At 44.5% G+C, this 22,921-nt stretch overlaps 2 protein-coding genes and 1 pseudogene across 2 annotated transcripts; 2 read left to right on the forward strand and 1 right to left on the reverse strand.

Annotated features, from left to right (window-relative positions):
• Positions 1-4,185: 4,185 nt before the first annotated feature.
• Positions 4,186-7,800, forward strand: LOC123102679 (probable leucine-rich repeat receptor-like protein kinase At1g35710; annotated as a pseudogene).
• Positions 7,801-8,900: 1,100 nt separating this feature from the next.
• Positions 8,901-10,096, reverse strand: LOC123102218 (vacuolar protein sorting-associated protein 60.1-like). The gene is made up of 5 exons (XM_044523518.1): positions 9,976-10,096; positions 9,819-9,890; positions 9,595-9,706; positions 9,158-9,306; positions 8,901-8,951 (listed from the first exon to the last, which is right to left on the reverse strand). Exons 1-5 carry the CDS (start codon positions 10,048-10,050, stop codon positions 8,901-8,903), a joined length of 459 nt encoding a protein of 152 aa, XP_044379453.1. The 5' UTR covers positions 10,051-10,096.
• Positions 10,097-13,021: 2,925 nt separating this feature from the next.
• Positions 13,022-16,600, forward strand: LOC123102689 (probable leucine-rich repeat receptor-like protein kinase At1g35710). Its single transcript, XM_044524112.1, has 6 exons — positions 13,022-13,821; positions 13,909-14,164; positions 14,213-14,649; positions 14,938-15,683; positions 15,852-16,125; positions 16,214-16,600. The coding sequence occupies exons 1-6, from the start codon at positions 13,101-13,103 to the stop codon at positions 16,573-16,575; spliced, it is 2,796 nt and encodes a 931-aa protein (XP_044380047.1). The 5' UTR covers positions 13,022-13,100; the 3' UTR covers positions 16,576-16,600.
• Positions 16,601-22,921: the final 6,321 nt, after the last annotated feature.

A 22,921-nucleotide genomic window follows, 5' to 3' on the forward strand; every position in this document is an offset into this window, starting at 1 on the left:
CTGGGGGGCGCCTCGACGCCTAGGCGTCGCCTTACGGACGCCTTAAAAACATAGGCTGTGCGTCATCCGACCCAGATTCGCTTGTCTGGACTTTTTGTTGCCCTCTACCTTTACGGCAATGGTTTTCCTTTATGATGAATTCCGGATGGCAATTAATTAATGAAACTTTAATGGTAGGCACCACTTGTGTATTATTATCAACCGTAATTCTTGTTGCCTAATTTCTATCCTCTGTAGCCGTTTCGAAACCGGCATAAGTAGGCCACAAGATTCCATGTTTCTGCCGTGGAGGCACTATATGTCCTTTTGGTGTTATTTGTATTATTTAAGCAATTGTCATGAACCCCTTTTTTATTGCGTAAGTGATTTTGAAGACATATATCTGCCTGCTATGTCCGCGTGTCAATTTTGGTATGGATGAATGTAGTAATAAGTTAAGTTTTGATGCTTGTTTTGTTGATATTGACTCCATTGGAGGATGTCTTTGATTGCTTCTTAAAAGAATAGTGCTAGTTGCTACACCCTCTCTACACTAATGTTAGACGCTTTTGCAGTTGAATTGAACTTCAAAAACGTCTTGTATTAGTGTACAGAGGTAGTAGCATAATTGTGGATGTTTACCTTTTTGAGGGGGTCACATCTCTTTTTGCCTGTCAAGAGTATATATGAAGAGTGTATGAAAATAGCAGGAATTAAGACACCATTTGAGGGATTCATGTGTTTGCTTGGTACAAAGATCCTGAAATTGTAAAACCGCTCAAAGGATTCTGATTTTCGGAATCCTTTTTATTTTAATGACAAGGCAGCTCGTTGCATCATTTCTGCTTGCTTCTAGATGCCTTGAATTCCACAAGATGCATCCAAACACACAAATTTCATCATGGCTAGCTTTATTGAATTAAAGAACAATTACATCCCTGGAGGTTCATTAGTCCAACTATCGTCACACTTGATATAAAAACTAGATTTCGCTAGCTCATGAGCTATAGAGTTTGCATCATTGTCTAGGAAAAATTTCACAGGAGAAAATTAATCTGTCATTTTTTCCACAGGAGAAAATAGAGGATATATGGCGACATTGAAGAAGAAATTTTTGGCATGTCGGACGTTACACGGCAACCAACACATACGCGTGCTGGTAGACGTACAGAAAACCCACTTGAGTTTGTATTTTCTTCAGTTTGTGTGGTCAAGATGTTGCTTGGCTGCATAGGCTTTGTGTCCAGAAGTTGTAGCCATGGCCAGACGACTTCCAACAAGACTTATGGTCCAGGATTTGTATTAAACAGAGTTCAACAATGAAACCTTTATTTCTACCACAGCCGGTGCCCTGAAACTTTTCTTCAGATTGTGTGTCCAAGATGCTGCTGCTTGCTTCTGCAGGCCTTGAATTCTGCACGATGCAGCCAAACGCACGACTTCCAACAAGACTTGCGGTCCTGGATTTGCGCCAACCAAAATTCTGCACAGAAACCTTTTATCCTTGCCATCGACAGAATTTCCAGCACGGAATTTTTCACACAATGATATTTTGTACTACTACTATGTAGCATCTGAAAAGCGAAAAGGGGAACATTGATACTGCAGAGAATATCTTAAGGCAAAACGTACTTTCAAAACGTAATGTCAGCTAGGTTAGGTGCCTGCCAACTTCTCTCTTCGGGAAATTTAGCAGCAAACATACCAGTCTGAACAATTGTCGAAGTTCAGAGAACAGCTCCCTTTATCCCTTTCTAATAGAGAAGGAGATAAGAGAACTGGATTTCTACCAGTTCTGAGTTCAGAGTTGAGAAACCATTTCTAACAAGTTCTGAGTTCAGAGAACAACTTCCAACATAAGACAACCATGTACGTACTGATAAGAGAGCGGACACCAATTCAACCTCGAAAGTCCATCATAGTTCAACTCAGCTAGTGAGGATGTACAACTACCGTATGGCAAGCAGCTTCCATTATCACTCACCATTATTCCAAAACAAGTCTTCTTCTACCTTGCTCAGTGCCTTCTCAGATTTTCGACGGAATATCAGAGGTCGACAAGTGGATTTAATTTGCACTCATTTGATTACTCATAAATTATGAAGGGGCATACCTGGGAATATCGCTGCGTTAGATGTTGTAAGCTATCGACAACGTACGTGGGCCGGCAAGCGTCGACCCACTTGAGTTTGGATTTTTGCTTCAGTCTGAACAGGCTATGAATTCTGCATGACTTCCAACAAGACTTGTATGGTTGTACAGTGCCACTTCATCGTTTTCCTCGGACACAATGACTTCCAACAAGACTTGGGGTCCAGCATTTGTATTAACCACAATTTAACATTGAAACCTGAGTTTTACCACCAGGCACCATCACGGAATTTTTCTGCAATTTGACCTTACGCTGCGCCACCAGCCATGAGTCCTTGAGCTAATTATTGTGTTCTATGTACTGAAAACTGAAACATGTAGAGGATAGCTCAAGACAAACTGCTCCAATTTATTTACGGAATTGCCATAACTGAAGCAGTAACAGCCTTAACAGGTTACACAATCAAATATAAACAAGGAATTGTCGTCGAATAAATCAGAGGAGATACCATCAAATAAAAACTCCACTGCGAGTGTTAACTCAAGCCCATTCTGCACATTACAAGAAAGCGAGGCTGCGGCACTGAAGACAGAGGAGAATTGGGAAAGGTCCTGTGTCATTTTCCCACAGGAATGAGAAAAGAAAATAGAGGAAGAGATGGCGACACTGAAGAAGGAAAATAGGCAGCCCAGCAACAGCTGCCAACGGGGTGTGCCAGCGTCCAAACAAGAGCTTGGAAATTCCAGCAGAGAGAGATGGCGACACTGAAGAATAGTCATCCAGCGGCAGCTTAAGACACTGAATACTTTATTTTTACCACCGATAGAATTCCACCACGGAATATTCCCAACGTTTAATCGTTGTGTTGCATTCTAAAAAGCGATTAAGGGAAACATTAGTACTGTACAGAACAGAACAGCTTAAGACAAGCTGCTTCAATTTCTTTAGTGGAGTTGCCACAATTGAAGCAGCTACAAGTTACATGATCAAATATACAAGGAATACTATCAAACCAAGGTGGAGAGCTCGAATCTTGCAGATATGTGTCTTACACAAATCTTGGGGCAACCGAGAGTATTCTCCGCAAGCCTCATTCGCAGGGACCATGATTTAAAGAGTTCGTCCAGACGATGTTGGCGTGGGGATACTTAGCTAAGTGAAATAGCTGGGTTATTCTGATTATTCAAGTACAGAAGCAATAGTAATATTTGCACCCTTTTGATTACTCATAAATCACAAAGGGCATACCTGGGAATATTGGCATGCCGGATGTTACACGGCAACCAACACGTACGCAGGCCGGCAGACTACAGAAAGCGCCAGTAACCCATTTGAGCTTGGATTCTTTTTCCTTCGGCTTGTGTGGTCGTGATGCTGCTTTGTGACCATGAGGTCATGGGTTCAAGTCCTGGAAACAGCCTCTTACAGAAATGTAGGGAAAGGCTGCGTACTATAGACCCAAAGTGGTCGGACCCTTCCCTGGACCCTGCGCAAGCGGGAGCTACATGCACCAGGTTGCCCTTTTTTTTTGTGTGGTCGTGATGCTGCTTGGTTTGTATAGGCTTTAAATTCCACAAGTTGCAGCCACTGGCCCCATGCATTTTCCCTCAGACTCGGGCCTTTCAACAAGACATGGGATCCACGATTTGTGTTAACCAAGATTGAACATAGAAACCTTTTTTTTTATCATTGATGTAATTCCAGAGCGGAATCTTTACCACAACTAATCGGTGCATTGCGCTACCAGCCATGCGCCCTTAATGTTTTGTTCTCCTATGTAGCAGTGGAAAAGTGGACAAGGAAAACATTAGTACTGGTACTGTAGAGAATAGCTGAAGACAAGCTACTTCAATTACTTTATCGGATTGCCATAACTGAAGCAGTTACAAGTTAAATGATCAAATGAACAAGAAATACTAGGAAACCAATCACTCAACCCCGATGTTAACTGGGAAACTGGGAAAGATATGATCAGTAGGCTTACCATCGCTGCCTTCAGTTGCATTCTAGGAGTAATTGCTGCCTCAGTTTTTCCACTGGTATGAGGAAAGAAAATAAAGGAAGAGATGGCAACACTGAAGAATAGTCATCCTTTTTTTTTTTTTTTTTTGCAGGGGAGAAGAATAGAGCTTCCACTCAACTGTTGAGTGTTGGCTGAATGAGGACCTCACAACAATGGACACCACACTATTTAAATACCGATAGTTGGAGTGTGCACAGAACCACATCCCCCAAGCGATACACAACATGAAAACACAAGGCAGCAAAATGCCAGCTTCCTCAATACCACTGTTGTACCGTTGCCTACTGCTTGTATCATGCCTTCTGCTCTTGGAAGAAGCAGATGCGGCGCACCATGGAGGGATCTCACTGAGGTCGCAACACATGGCCCTCCTCCACTGGAAAGCTACACTTGCGAGCCCACCACCGCAGATGAGCTCTTGGCAGGAAAACACCAGCTCGTGCAACTGGACGGGCATCATGTGCACGGCTGTTCGCCATGGCCGCCACATGCCCTGGGTGGTCACCAACATCTCCCTGCCAGATGCTGGCATCCGTGGCCAGCTTGGTGAGCTCAACTTCTCGGCTCTTCCATTCCTTGAATATATCAACCTTACTAACAATAGTCTCCATGGTGCACTGCCCTCTAGTATCAGCTCCCTGTCAGCACTTTCAGTACTTGGCCTTCAATACAACCAGCTCACAGGGAAAATTCCCTATGAGATTGGTCACCTGCAAAGTCTCAGGCGGCTTGGCCTCGCATATAACAGACTCACAGGGCATATCCCTGTGTCTCTGGGTAATCTAACAATGTTAACTGATCTTTTCATTCACCAAACCATGCTATCAGGCCCCATTCCCGAGGAGATTGGAAGGCTTGTCAACCTACAAGTTCTACAGCTAAGCAACAGCACCTTAAGCGGCACGATACCAAAAACCCTTGGAAATCTGACCCAACTAAATACTTTGTTTCTCTATGGTAATCAACTTTCAGGACCTATACCCCAAGAACTAGGCAGGCTAGTACATTTGCGAAGTCTTCAGCTTAGTATAAATGATTTTTCAGGTCCAATTCCAATCTCGATAACCAATCTCACTAAGATGAATGATCTTTTTCTCGGTGAAAATCCACTCACAGGTTCATTACCCTCAGAACTAGGCAATCTCGCTATGCTAAACCGACTTTATGTCTACAAAAGTCAAATAACCGGTTCAATACCCCCAGAGTTGGGGAACCTCACCATGCTCAATTCCCTTGCTCTATATACAAATCAAATCACAGGTCCAATACCATTAGAATTGGGTCTCTTGCAGAATCTCCAGAGTTTACAACTAGATGACAACCAAATATCTGGTTCTATTCCTAGCATCTTAGGAAATATGACTAAGCTAGTAGAGCTGACCCTATCTGTAAATCACATAACCGGTTCCATCCCCCAAGAAATTGGCAATCTAATGAACCTCGAGTATTTAGCCTTTTTTCAGAACCAAATTTCGGGATCAATACCAAAAACTTTTGGGAAGTTGCAAAGCATCAAAATAATGCAAGTCTTTGATAACAAATTATCAGGTTCCCTTCCTCAAGAATTTGGAGATCTCATCAAACTTGTGGAACTTGCACTTTCTAACAACTCACTTTCAGGACATTTACCTGCAAATATATGTTTAGGTGGCAGACTAAAAAATGTCTATGCCTCTTTTAATATGTTTAGTGGCCTCATTCCAAGGAGTTTAAAGACATGTACGAGTTTGGTTAAAATTGACCTTCAATCGAACAAACTAACAGGAGATATATCTCAGCATTTTGGTGTGTATCCAGAACTCATAGGGATGAGCTTGTCATCAAATAGACTCACTGGCAGATCTCGCCAAATCTTGGTGCAAGTACTCAACTAACGATACTATATTTAGCACACAATATGATCACGGGTTCCATACCTCCAATCATTTCTAAATTTTCAAACCTAGTAGCACTAAGACTTGATTCTAATCATCTCAGCGGCGAGATCCCACCAGAAATCTGCAGTTTAGCAAATCTCTATAACATGAACTTATCATCAAACCAATTATCTGGATCCATACCTAAACAGATAGAAAAGCTTCGCAATCTAGGATATCTTGATATATCTGGGAACAGACTGAATGGATTGATACCTGAGGAACTAGGGGCCTTCACGAAACTACAGTACCTAAAGATCAACAACAATAGCTTCAGTGGGAGTTTGCCTGGTGCGATTGGAAATTTAGCAGCCTTGCAGATCATGTTAGATGTGAGCAACAATAACCTCAGTGGTGTGTTGCCGCGGAATTCGGGAATTTGGGGATGCTAGAATTTCTGAATTTATCGCATAATCAATTCAGTGGCAACATTCCATCCTCCTTTGGAAGCATGGTGAGCCTTTCAACATTTGATGTGTCCTACAATGACTTGGAAGGACCAGTCCCAACAACATGGCTACTCCACAATGCTTCAGCAAGCTGGTTTCTTCCCAATAAAGGTATGTGCGGTAACCTCTCTGGCCTGCCACCTTGTTATTCATCTCCAGTAGTTGGTCACCATAAAGGGAAGATACTTGGTTTGCTTTTGCCGATTGTTCTTGTGGTGGGTTTCAGTATTATTGCTGCAATTGCTGTTGTAATAATGCTTAGTCGTAACAAGACAAAACCACAAGAAGGTGTTATTGCTGAAGCAAGGGACCTGTTCTCTGTTTTGAACTTTGATGGAAGATTGGCATTTGACGATATTTTAAGGGCAACAGAAGGCTTCGATGATAAGTACATCACTGGAACAGGAGGATACGGCAAAGTCTACAAGGCACAACTCCAAGATGGGGAGCTGGTTGCTGTGAAGAAGCTTCATCAGACCGAAGAGTTGGATGATGAAAGAAGATTTCGTAGTGAAATGGAAATCTTAACACAGATCCGACAACGAAGCATTGTCAAAATGTATGGATTCTGCTCCCATCCAGTGTATAAGTTTCTAGTCTACGACTACATTCAGCAGGGAAGCCTCCACGGAATATTGGAAAATCAGGAGCTAGCAAAGGAATTAGATTGGAAGAAGAGAATTGCTCTTGCAACTGATGTGGCTCAAGCAATATCTTATTTGCACCACGAATGCAGTCCACCTATAATCCATCGAGATATCACAAGCAACAACATCTTACTTGATACATCCTTCAAGGGTTTTGTCTCGGATTTTGGCACGGCAAGGATTCTTAAACCCGATTCATCAAACTGGAGTGCACTAGCAGGAACATATGGCTACATAGCTCCTGGTATGTTCTAGCATAACCTTATTCTCACCAGAAGCATTCATCTCAGTCATTTGTTCCTAATCCTAATGTTTTGATCAATGTTGTGCAGAACTGTCGTACACATCTGCTGTGACAGAGAAATGTGATGTCTATAGCTTTGGCGTGGTGGTGCTAGAGCTAGTGATAGGGAAGCATCCAAGGGATCTATTAGACGGTAGTTTGTCAAGCGGGGAACAAGCTATACTTGTGAAAGATATTCTGGACCAACGGCCGACAACACCAACAACAACAGAAGAGAAGAGCTTAGCTCTGCTCATCAAGCTGGCCTTCTCTTGCTTGGAATCTTCTCCACAAGCAAGGCCAACCATGCGGGCGGCATACCAAACGCTCATCCAGCAACCTTGTTCTAGTTCAAGTCCCGTGCCTTTCAGCGCACTTACATTACAGCAAGGGATGCATGTTGATGTATGATCCGAATTCTAGTGAGAAGCCAGGGTCTATCTTGGCGGAGGTCGATAAAATGTTTCCACTTTTGACACTCATATTCCACCTATATATACCCCATGTATACCAACATGGGATGAGTTGTACACTCACGTCATACAGTGAAATATAACCGTCGTGTGCCTATGGTTTTCCCCGCAAGGGTTTTCCACGTAAAAATTGGTGTCATGTGTTCTTGATATTTCTCTTTTTGTTCGCTTGCCAATTTCTAAGAATGCATAAGTATAATTTTATTGTGGGTTGCTTGTAATATGTTGAGTTTATACTTATATTTGCTTAGACGTAGTACGTTTATCCACATGTGACACTTCCTTTCGGTTGTTGTCTGCAAGGGTGCTTGAAATGGCGTCCTATCTCTCTTTTTGTCTACTATTTCTCCCATGAACCTAAAAATGGGGAAAAATAAAGGAACCCAAAACTGGTGCGATATCATGTAGTCCTGCTTTATTGTTCTCTGGTAATCATCAAGATAAAAAATCCCTAAAAACACCTTGAACTAAGCAGGAATGATCACAATGATCAATTGGTCAATGCATAAACATGAACAAATGAATGTAAGCACATGGGGCTAGGTGCATAAAAAAAGGAAAATTGCCACTGAGGAAAAGTACTTATGGAGGTCTGTAGGGCAGAAGTATGAAGTCCTTGTACTTATGATGATGGAGCATTGTGTCCAGATTTCAAGAATTGGTTGTCGAGATTGACATGGAACAAATATACAACCTTCTTTTCATCATGCCTAATACAAACTTAACAAAGGATGAGATGAGATGAGATGAAAAGCCCATAATTTCATTATCAAAAAAAGTAGATACCAATTCACCTCAGAATGAGAGCAAATTAGTTAGTGCAATCACAGACAGACAATGCTAACAACATGATGTACAACCGTATAGAGAACAGCTCGCTTTATCACTCACTATTATTATTCCAAACCAATGGAAAAAGGACATTACATCGTTCAACGAATTGCAGTGGTATATGACGAAAGATACAATGAATTTGTCCATGCAGAAACATAGCGCCGACCATTTACATCAAGATCAAACCTACACGTATTTTTAGTTTCAGGTACGAATTGATGCGTGCGGCACCGTAGGCAGTCCAAGTTCATCCTCCTGCACCAACAGGTAAAAACAAGGAGAGCAAATTAGTTCATAAATTATCTCAAGTATCTCGCCTATCGATTAAATCATGTGACAAAATAATAAAAAATGTTTATAGCTCCAAGAACTGTGGTTGCGGGGACATGAAATGAGCCGTCAATTTCCTCGGGATATCAGCACCATAATCAATGTCACTAGAAACTAGTAAGTATCCCTACCTGCTGCCGGTTTGCCGGGATTGCTGCATGACCACTTGGTGCAGCAGGTAAGTTAAGCTCGGAATCAAGATCTGTCTCCTTGTCTGGTTGGAGGTACGATGGGACTGAATTTGATTCGAAGTCCATATCAGCTTCGAAAGCATCAAGCTCTACATTTTTTAAGATACAAAATGAGCGCAGCAAAAAGAGAAATGTCTTGTCAGTAAATTAATAGTACAGGGCTTACGACAAAAGTGCCAAGGTAACGTTTCAGGTAAAATCCTAGACCTAAGAGCTGATAAAAACTGAGAATTTGCTAGATCAAATTCAACTACAGAATTTAAATTGAAGAGTGGCTCCTGGCTGGTTACCACTGTAAGGAAAATTCAGTAACTTTAAGGTGATAATATCTGGCGCTTGAATTATCTAAGAATAGGAAACTGCAATAAGTTTCATACCACCCATAAGTTCCTCCTCATCGATATCATCTGGGACATTGTAGCTTCTACCAAGAGTTTCTTGTATTTCATTGCTCACATCCATAAGATCCATCATCTCGTCTTGCATGCTCTGCGGATGATTATTAAAACAAGTATGGATTCAGATGTAATTAAAACAAAAATAGACAGGATAAATTAAGCAAGCAAATAATGAATCTGGTACAAAACAGGATGTTGCATACATCTATATCTTCAATCCTGACAGTCTTCATCATCCCTTTCAGCTCTTTATTGGCAGCTTTCATTGCAGTCATCTGTTAAATGAAAAACAATTCAACATGAGTTTGAGAGCCAGAATCAGAATCAATCATTAAACCTGATAGTAAGAAGGCAGCATACAGTTTGTTGAGCATCTTTAATTCCCTCGGACGCGAAAGCAACTTGGTCAAGATTATAAGTTTGGTTGTACAGCATGTCACGCTGCCCTTCATACTTGTAGGGAAAACATGTGGAGTATAAATATTAGAATAATAAACCAACAGGCTACCCCCACAAAAGAATGATTAAATGCTATAGGGTAAGGCCAGCAGCACGGAGCAACAAGAGCATTCCACTTGTCTCTTGTCCATGTTAAGACGGTGACTTGTCAGGATTGATGGGTGGCAGAATGGACCGGTTGGTTGCTGGAGAGAGGGGAGAAGAAGACGTCGCTGATGCATTTCATCCAACTGGTGGTGTGCCGTCGCCTCCCTCCTCCAAATTCTCTCCTCCCTTAAATCAATGCTCAAACCACCAAAATCAGCAGCAGCAATCACCAGAAGATGTAGGATTTATTAGACCGAGAGAGCACGAGGCGGTGGCGTGGCGTGGAGCCGCGGCAGAGCTCGCGGACACCAGAGTCGCTGCACTTTGACGCAGGCGCGGCCCAAAGCTCGGTGTTCCGGCTTCGCGGCGGGGAGGTGGATGCCGGCGAGGACGCAGCCGCGGCGGCTTCGGTGGCCCGCAGGCCACAAAATGGAGAATCCGCCTATTCGTCGCACAAGCTAGAAGAGTTCCCTTGGCCGGCCCATTATGGATTTGAACCGGGTTTTCTATTATTATTATTATTTTCAAAAAAAATTTGTTTCGCAGATTAAAAAAGAACTACTGTTAATGAGTTTTGAAAAATGTAAAAACTTATAGGTGGGGAAATATAAAAATGCTCAGGTATGTACATACAAATATCCATACTTCTGAAAAAATACTCCCTCCGTTCCAAAATATAAGTCTTTTTAGAAATTTTATTATACACTACATATGGATGTACATAGATATATTTTAGAGTGTAGATTCACTCATTTTGCTCCGTATATATTTCCGTATTGGAATCTCTAAAAAGACTATTTAGTAACGGAGGGAATAGTTAAAAAAATTCGATGCATATTTAAAATATATTAGCGTATACATAAAATTATATTCGCATAAAAAACTTATATGCATTTTTTATGTGTTTCTTGAAAAGTTCTTGGTTTTTAAAAAGCTTTTCTCAGATGGACATAGATAAAATGTGTGTCCAGTGCAGGGCGGGTGCATAGAGAAGTGCCTGTTTATACAGGATAATTAGCACCTAACATAATAATCTTTGGACAATCGTCGAGTTCAGAGAACAACTCACCTTCGAATGGAGGTTGATCAGAGGAGGTTGCCATCCTGTGCTTACTTTCTCCAATTCAGTACGTGTATATATATACTGATAATTGCAACATCGATACATCATCGTTCCAAAACAAACAATGAAGAGCCATCCCATCGTTCAATGAATTACTGTGATATAGGAGGAAAGATACAATGAATCTGTCCAGGAAGAAGCGGAAGTGTTCATCATCGACGTCGAGATTCAGGTATAAACTGATGCGTGCGGCACAGTACTGTTGACAGTCCCAGTCTCCCAGACTCCCAGTTCATCCTCCAGTACTGTTGACACATTATTTTACTGGTTGAGAGACAAGCATTGTCATCCACAGCCACCCGAATCAAAGCAACCAGTGCATACTTACACAGGAAATTTAATTAGCAGCAAACATAACAGTGTGAATAATCATTCAGAGACCTTTGGTCAACATCAACAGTCCTGCAGGCAAGCAAAGATTGGAAATTTGTCGTCTGCTCTAAATTTTACGGGGTTCCATATGTGTATATACTCACAAGAGAATGCCTGACATGGAACAACAAATAATTTACTACTCCCTCCGATCCATATTAATTGTCGCTGATTTAGTACAATCCGATCCATATTAGTAGTCGCTGATTTAGTACAACTTTTTACTAAATCAATGACAATTAATATGGATCAGAGGGAGTAGTAGAGTATTGGTGGCTTACTTTTCAGGCATTGGTTGGCGAGATTGGCATGGAACAAAGATAAAACCTTCTTATTTCTTCATGCCATGATCTTCTTTAGTATCATAAAAGTAGATGGCAATTCACCTCAAAATTCAACTCGGCTAGTGCAACCGTGGATGTGCTAAGAACAGGATGTGCAACCGTAATATTTGTTTCTAGCAACGAGGCATGAGGCACTTAGCTAGTACCAATAATTTTAGTCCAGCTGAAACTTACTGTGTTTTATCTCCATCTCATGCGTACAAGTGCTCATTGCTGTTTCTGCTATGTGTTACTGTACATATCTACGCACATCCCTGCTATCCTGGAGCTACCAAAGTGATAATTTGCACACTTCTGACTACTCGTAAATTACAAAGGGGGCATAGCTGGGAATACTAGCGTGTTGGATGTTACACGGCAGCCAACATTACAGAAAGCACTAGTACTGGAATTTTACCGAATCAACCCACCTGAGCTTTGAACTTTTCTTCAGCCAGTGTGGTCATGATGCTGCTTTATTGTACAGGCTTTGAATTCCACAGATTACAGCCACTACCTCTTTTTGCTCGGACACATGACTTCCAAAAAGACTTCCTTATTTCTATGTAATTCTAGCACGGAATTTTCCCACGGTTAACCGTTGTGTTGTGCCACCACTTGGGGCTAAATCTTTTTTTCTATACCCCAAGCTGAGAAGCAAAAAGCGAAACATTTTAGAGAATAGCTCAAGACACATAACTGAAGCAGTTACAAGCTACATGATCAAATAAACAAGAAACACTATCAAACCAATCACACGAGATAACATCAAATAAAATCTCTGCCACGATGTTAACTGAATCACAAGTCCATTCGGTGCATAAGTTGTAGACAGAGGAAATTTGGTAAATATAAGATCAGTACGTACGCGTCCGCTGTCGGTACCCTTCCTATCCATGCCTTCAAAATAACAGGCAGCCCAGCAGCAACGACGAAGAGATGGTGGCAGACACCGAAAAAGAGTCATCCACTCAATTCCTTTCCAAGAAAAAAGAAGCTTCCACTCAGCTGTTGCGAGTTGACTGAAGACCTCATGACCATGGACGACACACTGGTTAAATACCCATCAACAGAGTGTGTCCTCAATCACTTCCCCAAGAAAACACATTCCCGAATTCCAGATGCAAACACTAGGCAGCAAAATGCAACCTGTGTTGTACCTCTGCCTACTGCTCATGCCCTGCCTATTTCTCGTGGAAGAAGCACATGCGGCGTGCCATGGAGGGATCTCACTGAGGTCTCAACGCATGGCCCTCCTCCACTGGAAAGATACACTTGCAAGCCCACCGGTGCAGATGAGCTCTTGGCAGGAAAACACCACCCCCTGCAATTGGACGGGCATCGTGTGCACAGCTGTTCGCCATGGCCGCCGCATGCCCAGGGTAGTTACCGACATCTCCCTGCCGGATGCTGGCATCAGGGGCCAGCTTGGTGAGCTCAACTTCTCAGCTCTTGCATTCCTCACATATATTGACCTCAGCAACAACAGTCTCCATGGTGCACTACCCGCTAGTATCAGCTGCCTGTCATCACTTTTGGAACTCTACCTTCCCTACAACCAGCTCACATGGAAAATTCCCTATGAGATTGGTGGCCTGCAAAGTCTGAGGGTGCTTGAGCTCTCATTTAACAGACTCACAGGACATATTCCTGCGTCTTTGGGCAACCTAACAATGTTAAATGATCTTATCATTGACCAAAACATGGTATCAGGTCCCATTCCTGAGGAGATTGGAAGGCTTGTCAACCTACAACTTCTACAGCTAAGCAACAGCACCTTAAGCGGTTTGATACCAAAAATCCTTGGAAATTTAACCCAGCTAAATATTTTGTACCTGTATGGCAATCTACTTTCAGGGCCTATACCCCAAGAACTAGGCAAGCTGGTCAATTTGCAAAGTCTAGAGCTTAGTATAAATTATTTTTCAGGTCCAATTCCAATCTCCATAGCCAATCTCACTAAGATGAACACACTTTTTCTCTCCAACAATCAGATCACAGGTCGGATACCCCCAGAACTAGGCAATCTCACTATGCTAAACCAACTTGATCTCAACACAAACCAAATAACAGGTTCAATACCCCTAGAACTAGGGAACCTCACTATGCTCAATGAACTTTCACTTTATGCAAATCAAATCACAGGTACAGTACCTTCAAAATTGAGCATCTTGTCGAATCTCCGGTTTTTAGACTTCTCCCACAACCAAATATCTGGCTCTATTCCTGGCAGCTTAGGAAATATAACCAAGCTGATACGACTATCCCTCTCTGTAAATCAGATAACCGGTTCCATCCCCCATGGGATTGGCAATCTGATGAACCTCGAATATTTAGGCTTGTATCAGAACCAAATTTCAGGATCAATACCAAAAACTTTTGGGAAGCTGCAAAGGATTAGAAAACTGCAAATCTTTAATAACAATTTATCAGGTTCTCTTCCTCAACAATTTGGAGATCTCATCAGCCTTGTTGAATTTGGGGTGTCTAAAAACTCACTTTCAGGACCATTACCTGCAAATATATGTTCAGGTGGCAAACTTGAATATTTCGATGTTTCTTCCAATATGTTTGATGGCCCCATTCCCAGTAGTTTAAAGACTTGCACGGGTTTGAAACAAGTTTACCTTGAGTTGAACCAACTATCAGGTGATATATCTCAGTATTTTGGTGTGTATCCACGACTCATGACGATGTCCTTGACATCGAACAGATTCTCTGGGCAGATCTCACTCAATTTTGGTGCATGTACCCAACTAATGGTCCTACATCTAGCACAAAATATGCTCATGGGTTCCATTCCACCGATCCTTTCTAAATTATCCAACCTAGAAGAACTAGCACTCGATTCTAATCATCTCCATGGTGCGATTCCACCAGAAATCTGTAGTTTAAATAATCTATATAGACTGAACTTATCATCAAACCAATTATCTGGAACCATACCCACACAGATAGAAAAGCTACGCAATCTACAATACCTTGATATATCTGGGAACAGACTGAGTGGAATAATACCTGAGGAACTAGGGACCAGCATGAAACTACTGTCCTTGAAGATCAACAACAACAACTTCAGTGGAAGTTTGCCAGGTGCGATTGGAAATTTAGCAGGCCTGCAGATCATGTTAGATGTGAGCAACAATAACTTAACTGGCATGTTACCGCAGCAACTTGGGAAGTTGGAGATGCTAGAATTTTTTAATTTATCACACAATCAGTTCAGTGGCAGCATTCCGTCGTCCTTTGCAAGCATGGTGAGCCTTTCAACAGTTGATGTGTCCTACAATGACTTGGAAGGACCGGTCCCAACAGCATGGCTACTCCAAAATGCTTCAGCAAGTTGGTTTCTTCCCAATAAAGGTCTATGTGGTAACCTCTCTGGCCTGCCACCTTGTTATTCAACTCCAGTAGCTGCTCACAAAAAGGGGAAGATACTTGGTTTGCTTTTGCCAATTGTTCTTGTGATGGGTTTCATCATTGTTGCTGCAATTGTTGTCATAATAATACTTACTCGTAAGAAGAGAAATCCACAAGAAAGTGTTACTGCTGAAGCAAGGGACCTATTCTCTGTTTGGAATTTCGACGGAAGATTAGCATTTGATGATATTGTAAGGGCGACCGAAAACTTCGATGATAAGTACATCATTGGAACAGGAGGATGCGGCAAAGTGTACAAGGCACAACTCCAAGATGGGCAGCTAGTTGCTGTGAAGAAGCTTCATCAGACAGAAGAAGAGTTGGATGATGAAAGATGGTTTCGCAGTGAAATGGAAATCTTATTACAGATCCGCCAAAGAAGCATTGTCAAAATGTATGGATTCTGCTCCCATTCAGCATATAAATTTCTTGTCTACGACTACATTCAGCAGGGAAGCCTCCACCGAACATTGGAAAATGATGAGCTAGCGAAGGAATTGGATTGGCAGAAGAGAATTGTTGCTGTAAATGATGTGGCTCAAGCAATATCTTATTTGCACCACGAGTGCAATCCACCTATAATCCATCGAGATATAACGAGCAACAACATCTTACTTGATGCAACCTTCAAGGCTTTCGTCTCGGATTTCGGCACAGCAAGGATTCTTAAGCCTGATTCATCAAACTGGAGTGCACTAGCGGGGACGTATGGGTACATAGCTCCTGGTATGTACTAGTATAACCTTCCTTCTCACGTCTGAATCATTTATCTTTATCTATTTGTTCCTAACTCTAATGTCTTGATTATGTGCAGAACTCTCGTACACATCTGTTGTCACGGAGAAATGTGATGTCTATAGCTTTGGCGTGGTTGTGCTAGAGCTACTTATGGGGAAGCATCCAAGGGATCTATTAGACGGTAGTTTTTCAAATGGGAAACAAGCTATGCTGGTGAAAGATATTCTGGACCAGCGACCGACAACACCAACAGCAACAGAAGAGAATAGCTTAGCTCTGCTCATCAAGCTGGCCTTCTCTTGGTTGGAATCTTCTCCACAAGCAAGGCCAACCATGAGGCAGGCATACCAGACACTCATCCAGCGACCCTCTTCTAGTTCCTCTTCCGTGCCTTTCAGTGCACTAACACTAGAGCAAGGGATACATGTTGACATGTGATCCGAATTCTGGTGAGGAGCCAGGGACTATCGTAGAGGAGGCCAATTTGGGTTCCTGCTTTAGACTAGAGTCACTCATATGCCACACGGGATGAGTTGATGACTCATTCTAAGTCTATGTATTTGTAGAAAATCTCCTAATATAGGAAAATACCACGGTGAAAGGACTTCCAGGAAAATTACCACATACGGAGCTACGAGCAGGGAAATTACCAACAGCAAGGAAAACTAGTTGACTCAATACCTCCTCATCAATGTAATCTGGGACGTAGTAGTTTCTACTGATAGTTTCTTGTATTTCATTGCTCACATACATAAGATCCATCATCTCGTATTGCATGCCCTGCAAAATACAGAAGCAGGTATGGATTCAGATGCAATTGAAACAAAAGTAGACAGAAAAGATAGACAGTCAAATGAGAATCTTGAAAACATGAAGAATCTGGTAAAACAACACGATGCTGCATACATATATATATCTTCAATCCTGACTGTTTCCGTCATCCATTTCAGCTCTTTAATTATTGGCAGTTTTCCGCAGTCATGTGTTAAATGAAACACAATTCAAGATAAGTCTGGGAGCTAGAATCAAAATCTAACATGAACTAGATAGGAAACTAAGGCAACATACAGTGTGTTGATCATCTTTAATTCACTCTGATGCAGAAGTACAGCATGTCATGTTGTCCTTCATACCTGTAGGGAAGAGGGAAGGCATATGGAATACACATATTAGAGCATAGTTTCTCTATCAGATAAGAACACAACCTTTACAAAGATGAGCCATTCTAATGAAGGAAAAAGAGTATATTGGTGTATGAAAGCACGTTAACTAGATTCAGGATTCAGCTATACCGTGTCGTATTCAGCTAGATTCAGGACATTTCATCGAATAGGTAGTGTGCGGGAAGAGAGGTGAAGAAGACCTCAGATGTCGCTGGGGGTGCTGTGGGCATTTCATCGAACAGGCAGCGTGCGGGAACTAATGTTTTGTCACGACCCGATCGTGGAATGGATCGAGATCGGACAAATCACCTGAGTACCTTGGTAGTTTGGGATAATTCGAGGAGAATTAGGGTGAGGAATCAGAGAAGGGGCTGAGGAACAAGAGAACGGGAGGTGAGAAAATCTTCAGAGTTCATTCATCTGCAACCTGGATCCCTTTGGTGTTACAACGTGATACATATACTCCTCTCACTAGGCCCACACACGGATATCCCTTGGCCCATCTTGTAGCCCACACACAGGTACAAACCACATGGTGACAGCCCATATAGGGGGTGTTACACTCTTCCTCCCTTGAAAATCGGCTTGCCCCCAAGCCGATGATGATCAAGCTTGAATTCCGGGTACCTCCAATCTCATCGAAGTGAAGAGCTAGTCCTCCTGGGTCATATGGCAGTAGCATGTGCGTGCACCTGATCAGCTCATTGGAAGATGACACTAATTCAGTTTCAAATGGAGCTGTAGCTGAGAAGTGGGGCATGTTGTTCACACACAAGATAAATCTAAACCAACTTGGGGTTCCTTCCTTGACAGCAAGCAGACGAGTGCAAGTTATGTTCTCTCCCTTCACGGGCTCCCCAATGTGAATGATACAAACAAGCAGCTGGTTGGTAGAATGGTGCCACAGCATGGCTGCAGTTTCTATGGTGCCTTGAGGTCGATGATTCATCTCAAAAAATGAGGCCTCCTAAGAACATCTGCACATGCATATATATTGTGATCTGTGGTGTCCGCTCATGAATTGCTCGTCGATCAGATGAAAACCACCATGGAAAAAGTGAGCATTGGGTCCCAGAAGAATATATCTCAATTCTGCTGGTGCGAAGAAATGCAAGGAACTGAAGGGGCAAGTGGCTAGCTGAACGATCTCGAGAGAACTCAAGTGTTATCATCCCAAGGTTTAATTCGAACATGGCTCGAGCAATATTTTCTGGAGGAAGCATCATGTAGTTCTCAGCTTGCTGCATTTTAGAGAGAGGCCACTTTGGAAACCAAAATAGAGCCGATGGTAGTATCACAACCATGTGTCCCAAATAACCAGGTTGCATATCACAGTCCAGCCAACAATAAATTGCAGATAAGTGGAGAATGTGTGTATGCAAGACGTTGCCACTAGATGATACCCAAGTTCCAAAGATAAACTGCATAATCCCAGGGTCCCATTGCCTTCCAGAAAAATATGTCCTCTGGTACGTGCAAGTTAGAGAACCAAATGTGCCGATTACTGCAGTCACTTGAATCAAAATGGAATTTCCCTTGTCCTGCTCCTGTATATATTCAAATTCAGTCACAACAAAGTTTCTATTGCCCAGGTGCACCACTGTACCAGCACAGACATCCGGTTTTTCCAAGAAGCAGCAAGGTAGAAGAATAAAGTGTCGAATTCTAGGATCCTGCTGTGTTGCAGCTGAAAGCTCAAGTCCATGACTAAGATAATCTTTCGTAGCAGGAACAAATAAGCATGGCACCCATGTGGTTGAAAGAAACTTAATAGCGCTGAGGCACTGAACATCAAAGATTCCTGGGTCCCATAGTCTGGTAGCTGAACTTGTTACCATAGGAAGCACCCCCTGTTCCACATCTTGAATTGCAAAGATGGAATTTGAATCTCCTATCACAGAGCTCCATTGAGACAAGCTGGTAACAAGAAAATGATTGTGAGCTTTAAAAATAGTACTGGGTGGCTGCACATAATGAGTATGTGACCACCATGTAAGCATCCAGAACGTAACATCCAACTTTGAGTGACCTTGTCTCCATGGGCTAGTTAAAGGAGACGAAAATTGGTGTGCACCAAGGGACATAGTGTCAACTGCATGAGCTGGATACCAAATAGCCTCACGTGCTGTTGGTACAATTTTTGTGGAACCTGATACTGTGTTTGAACCAGAAGCTATCAAACATTCACACAGGAAGTCTAGTAACTGTGACTTCAATGCATGATGACCAATAATGTTGTCGACTCTTTCTTCAACCAGATTCAGACTATCAGAGGAGATATTCACATCCAACATAGAGAGGACCCAGGATAAAATCAGAGCAAGACATGTAGTCGACTCACAGAATATTCTACCATGCCGTAGGCTGAGGCTGGCGGCAGTCAGTGGTGGCTCAGCGATGCCACTGCCAGCTGAACTTGGGTGCTCGGGGATGAATGAAGGCCATGGCGATGGCCTGAGCATATGCTCTTGTTTCTTTGTTGTTCGGAGTCACATCCAGTTGGAAGGCGGCTGTCTGCACGCCAATGTTGTCAATCAAGCATAGGGTCGAACACCTTGTCAGCACCATGATGTCCAGCTCGAGGATGGAACATGGTCGTCGCGCTGGCATTGGCGTGACCTCTGGAGGAGTTGGGGGGAATGGGGTCATACTCGCCACGACCAGGGGCCTCGCCACGGAACTGTTGGCCTCGCCATGGGTCATAACATCCGTCGAGCAGGTAGCAGGCGTTGGTACCCTCACACTGGCGATGTCAATGACGATGGTCATATCGCACACAACAGAGCATGTAGGTTCGGCGAAGATGTCAAAGCTGGCTTCATGACTCGGACACTCCATCGAAAATGTGGTAGGCATCGGTGCAGCAAGGCTACTATTGTCAATGGCAATGACGCCATGGTCTGCACCGCACTCTCCTGGGGCCGCGAGCTCGGGGAAGACGTCCGTTACTATCACTGTAGGCATGAGGACGTGAACTCCATGGTCATCGTCAAGTTTCTTCGTAGCCATCGCTTCCTCCTCGGCGATTTCATCCTCTCTTATCCGGGCAAGGGACGAAGCAGCAGTGATGCTTGATGGAGATCGCGACCGCACGGCATCTTGGATATCTTCCCGCAAGCCCTCGATGTACTGGTGGATGAAGCTCTTGATGCTCAGGTTTGGGTTGATATCCAGTATGTGTTGTACGCATTCCCAGAATGTCGCCGTGTACTTGGCCACTGTTGCGGTCTGCTTCTGCTCGAGCAGCGAGCACAAGTGTAGCTTGTACTCCGGCGACACGTCCTGGATGTCAAGGAGGCATGCACGCTCGTAGATGCACCGGCCATGCATGGCGAGAGCACGCGCTGCCCCGCTTCTTGATCGAACTTGAACCACCGCCTCCACATGGTGGATTTTCGGGAACACGGAGATCTTCACCACGCCATACGCTGTAAACACCTGTTGCAATGTCTCCTCATTGACCGGGTAGTACACATGGTGCACAATGATGCGGAGAACACCACCAGTGAACATCTCTTGCTGGCTCGTCATTTTGTCGAACACCTGGTAGGCAGGAAGGGTGGTGATTGTTTTCCTGGCTATGCACTGAGGGTTTGGATGGTGCTGTTGCTCCACTCCAAGCAGATCCAACCTAGCACAGGGATTTTCTGCGATTCACCGAAGCAAAGCACATCCAGGGCAGTGGATGTTACGGATCTGGTGAGAGAGTTGAGGAACACACAGCGAAAGCAAATTTTTGAGGAAATTTTGGGGCTCTGATTACCAAATTGTCACGACCCGATCGTGGAATGGATCGAGATCGGACAAATCACCTGAGTACCATGGTAGTTTGGGATAATTCGAGGAGAATTAGGGTGAGGAATCAGAGAAGGGACTGAGGAACAAGAGAACGGGAGGTGAGAAAATCTTCAGAGTTCATTCATCTGCAACCTGGATCCCTTTGGTGTTACAACGTGATACATATACTCCTCTCACTAGGCCCACACACGGATATCCCTTGGCCCATCTTGTAGCCCACACACAGGTACAAACCACATGGTGACAGCCCATATAGGGGGTGTTACATGTTTGTGGCCCTGGTCGACTCCCTCCAAATTTTGAGTCTTCTCCCTAAAATGGACGCTCAAACCACCGAAATCAGCGGCAACCACCAAATTCTCCTCATTCATCGCATCAATCAACAGAGGTTGCAGGATTTATTAGGCCGAGAGATGGCAGCAGCAACACAACAACTACTAACCTGAGGCGGAGGGTGAGCACTGGGAGCTGGCGGTGGCATGGCGAACTCGATGGATGTCGGTGGCGCTAGCCGGCGAGGCAGACGGCAGTCGCTGCAATCTCGGTGGTGGGAAGCAGAGCTCGGCCAAATCCAAACAGCTGTTTCCCCTGTTTCTATTTGGTTTTTAAGTCTTCTCTGGTTTCTTTTGGTGGCCATCGTTTTTAATTTTACCGAAACCGTGCCCACGCTGAACCCAGTTAATTTCCACTTGCTCTAAGAGCAACTCCACTGGGCGACCCATTTCGTCCGCCCGCGTCCGTTTGGGTCGCACGGACAAAAGTGGCGGCCCGACGCGCCGATCCAAACTCAAATCGTGTCCGTCTGGCGTCCGCGCCGACCGATTTCCGGCCCAAAATTGCGTCTGGAATGCGTTGGCGTGGACACGCCGCGCGTCTCCTCACCGTCCACCGCGTCCCCACCTGGCGGCCGTCCAACCGCCACCGGTCGTCTTATTTATGACGACCACCGACCGCGGGCCCACGCGTCAGCCAATGGAAGCGTCTTTTTTTTACCATGTGTGCGGCGGGGTCGGCCTCATCCACTTCTCCCGTCCACATCTGCCCCCCCCCCCCCCCCCCACCACCACTCCCTTTGCTTCCTCGCTGGTGACCGCAAACCCTAGCCATGGGACTCTTCGGCAGCAGCAATGGCAAGGGCAAGAGCAAGGGCACCCCCGGCGCCTCGTCCTCCCGTGCTCCCCTTCCCCCTCCCGGTTTCCGCCCTGGTCGCCGGCGCCTGCACATCCCGGTGCACCAAGCGCGGTGGCACTGGGAGTACAAGCAGCCATTGTCGTATCCCGATGTCACGTTGCCGCACCGTTGGCATCTGGAACCGCAGCGGATCCCGGTGCCGGCGGTTCCTCGTACCCAACGGGCGCACGACAACGAGGTGCGCAGGCGCCGCACGCAGCTCACGCCGGAGCAGTCTCGGCTGCCAGAGTACGCCGCCGACTCCCCCAACTGGGAGGCGTGGTTCGCCCTCGAACACGAGGAGCAACGGCGCTCGGGTATTGACGCCGTCCCGCCGCCGTTCCCACCGCCGCCCCCGCAGGTAGAGCCGGAGGACATGGTGGTGTAGGCAGAGTACCAAGCCGCCCTCGAAGAGGCCCTGCAGCACGCGCTGGAGGCTAGCCGCCTCGAGGAGGACGCGCACTGGGATGGGCTGGAGCAAGCCCTTGCCCTGTCGGCAGCGGGGGACTCTGTCCACACCCCGCTCTTCGTGCCGCCACCGCCACCGTCACCGCACGTCCAGCCCAAGCCGGAGCCGAAGTCGGAGCCGACGCGTAAGCGCTCCCCGCCTCCACCCACTTGGCGGGAGGAGGCCTACTCGTGGACGGGTCAGT

This window comes from Triticum aestivum, chromosome 1B (assembly GCF_018294505.1).
Source record: "Triticum aestivum cultivar Chinese Spring chromosome 1B, IWGSC CS RefSeq v2.1, whole genome shotgun sequence".
Lineage (NCBI taxonomy): Eukaryota > Viridiplantae > Streptophyta > Magnoliopsida > Poales > Poaceae > Triticum > Triticum aestivum.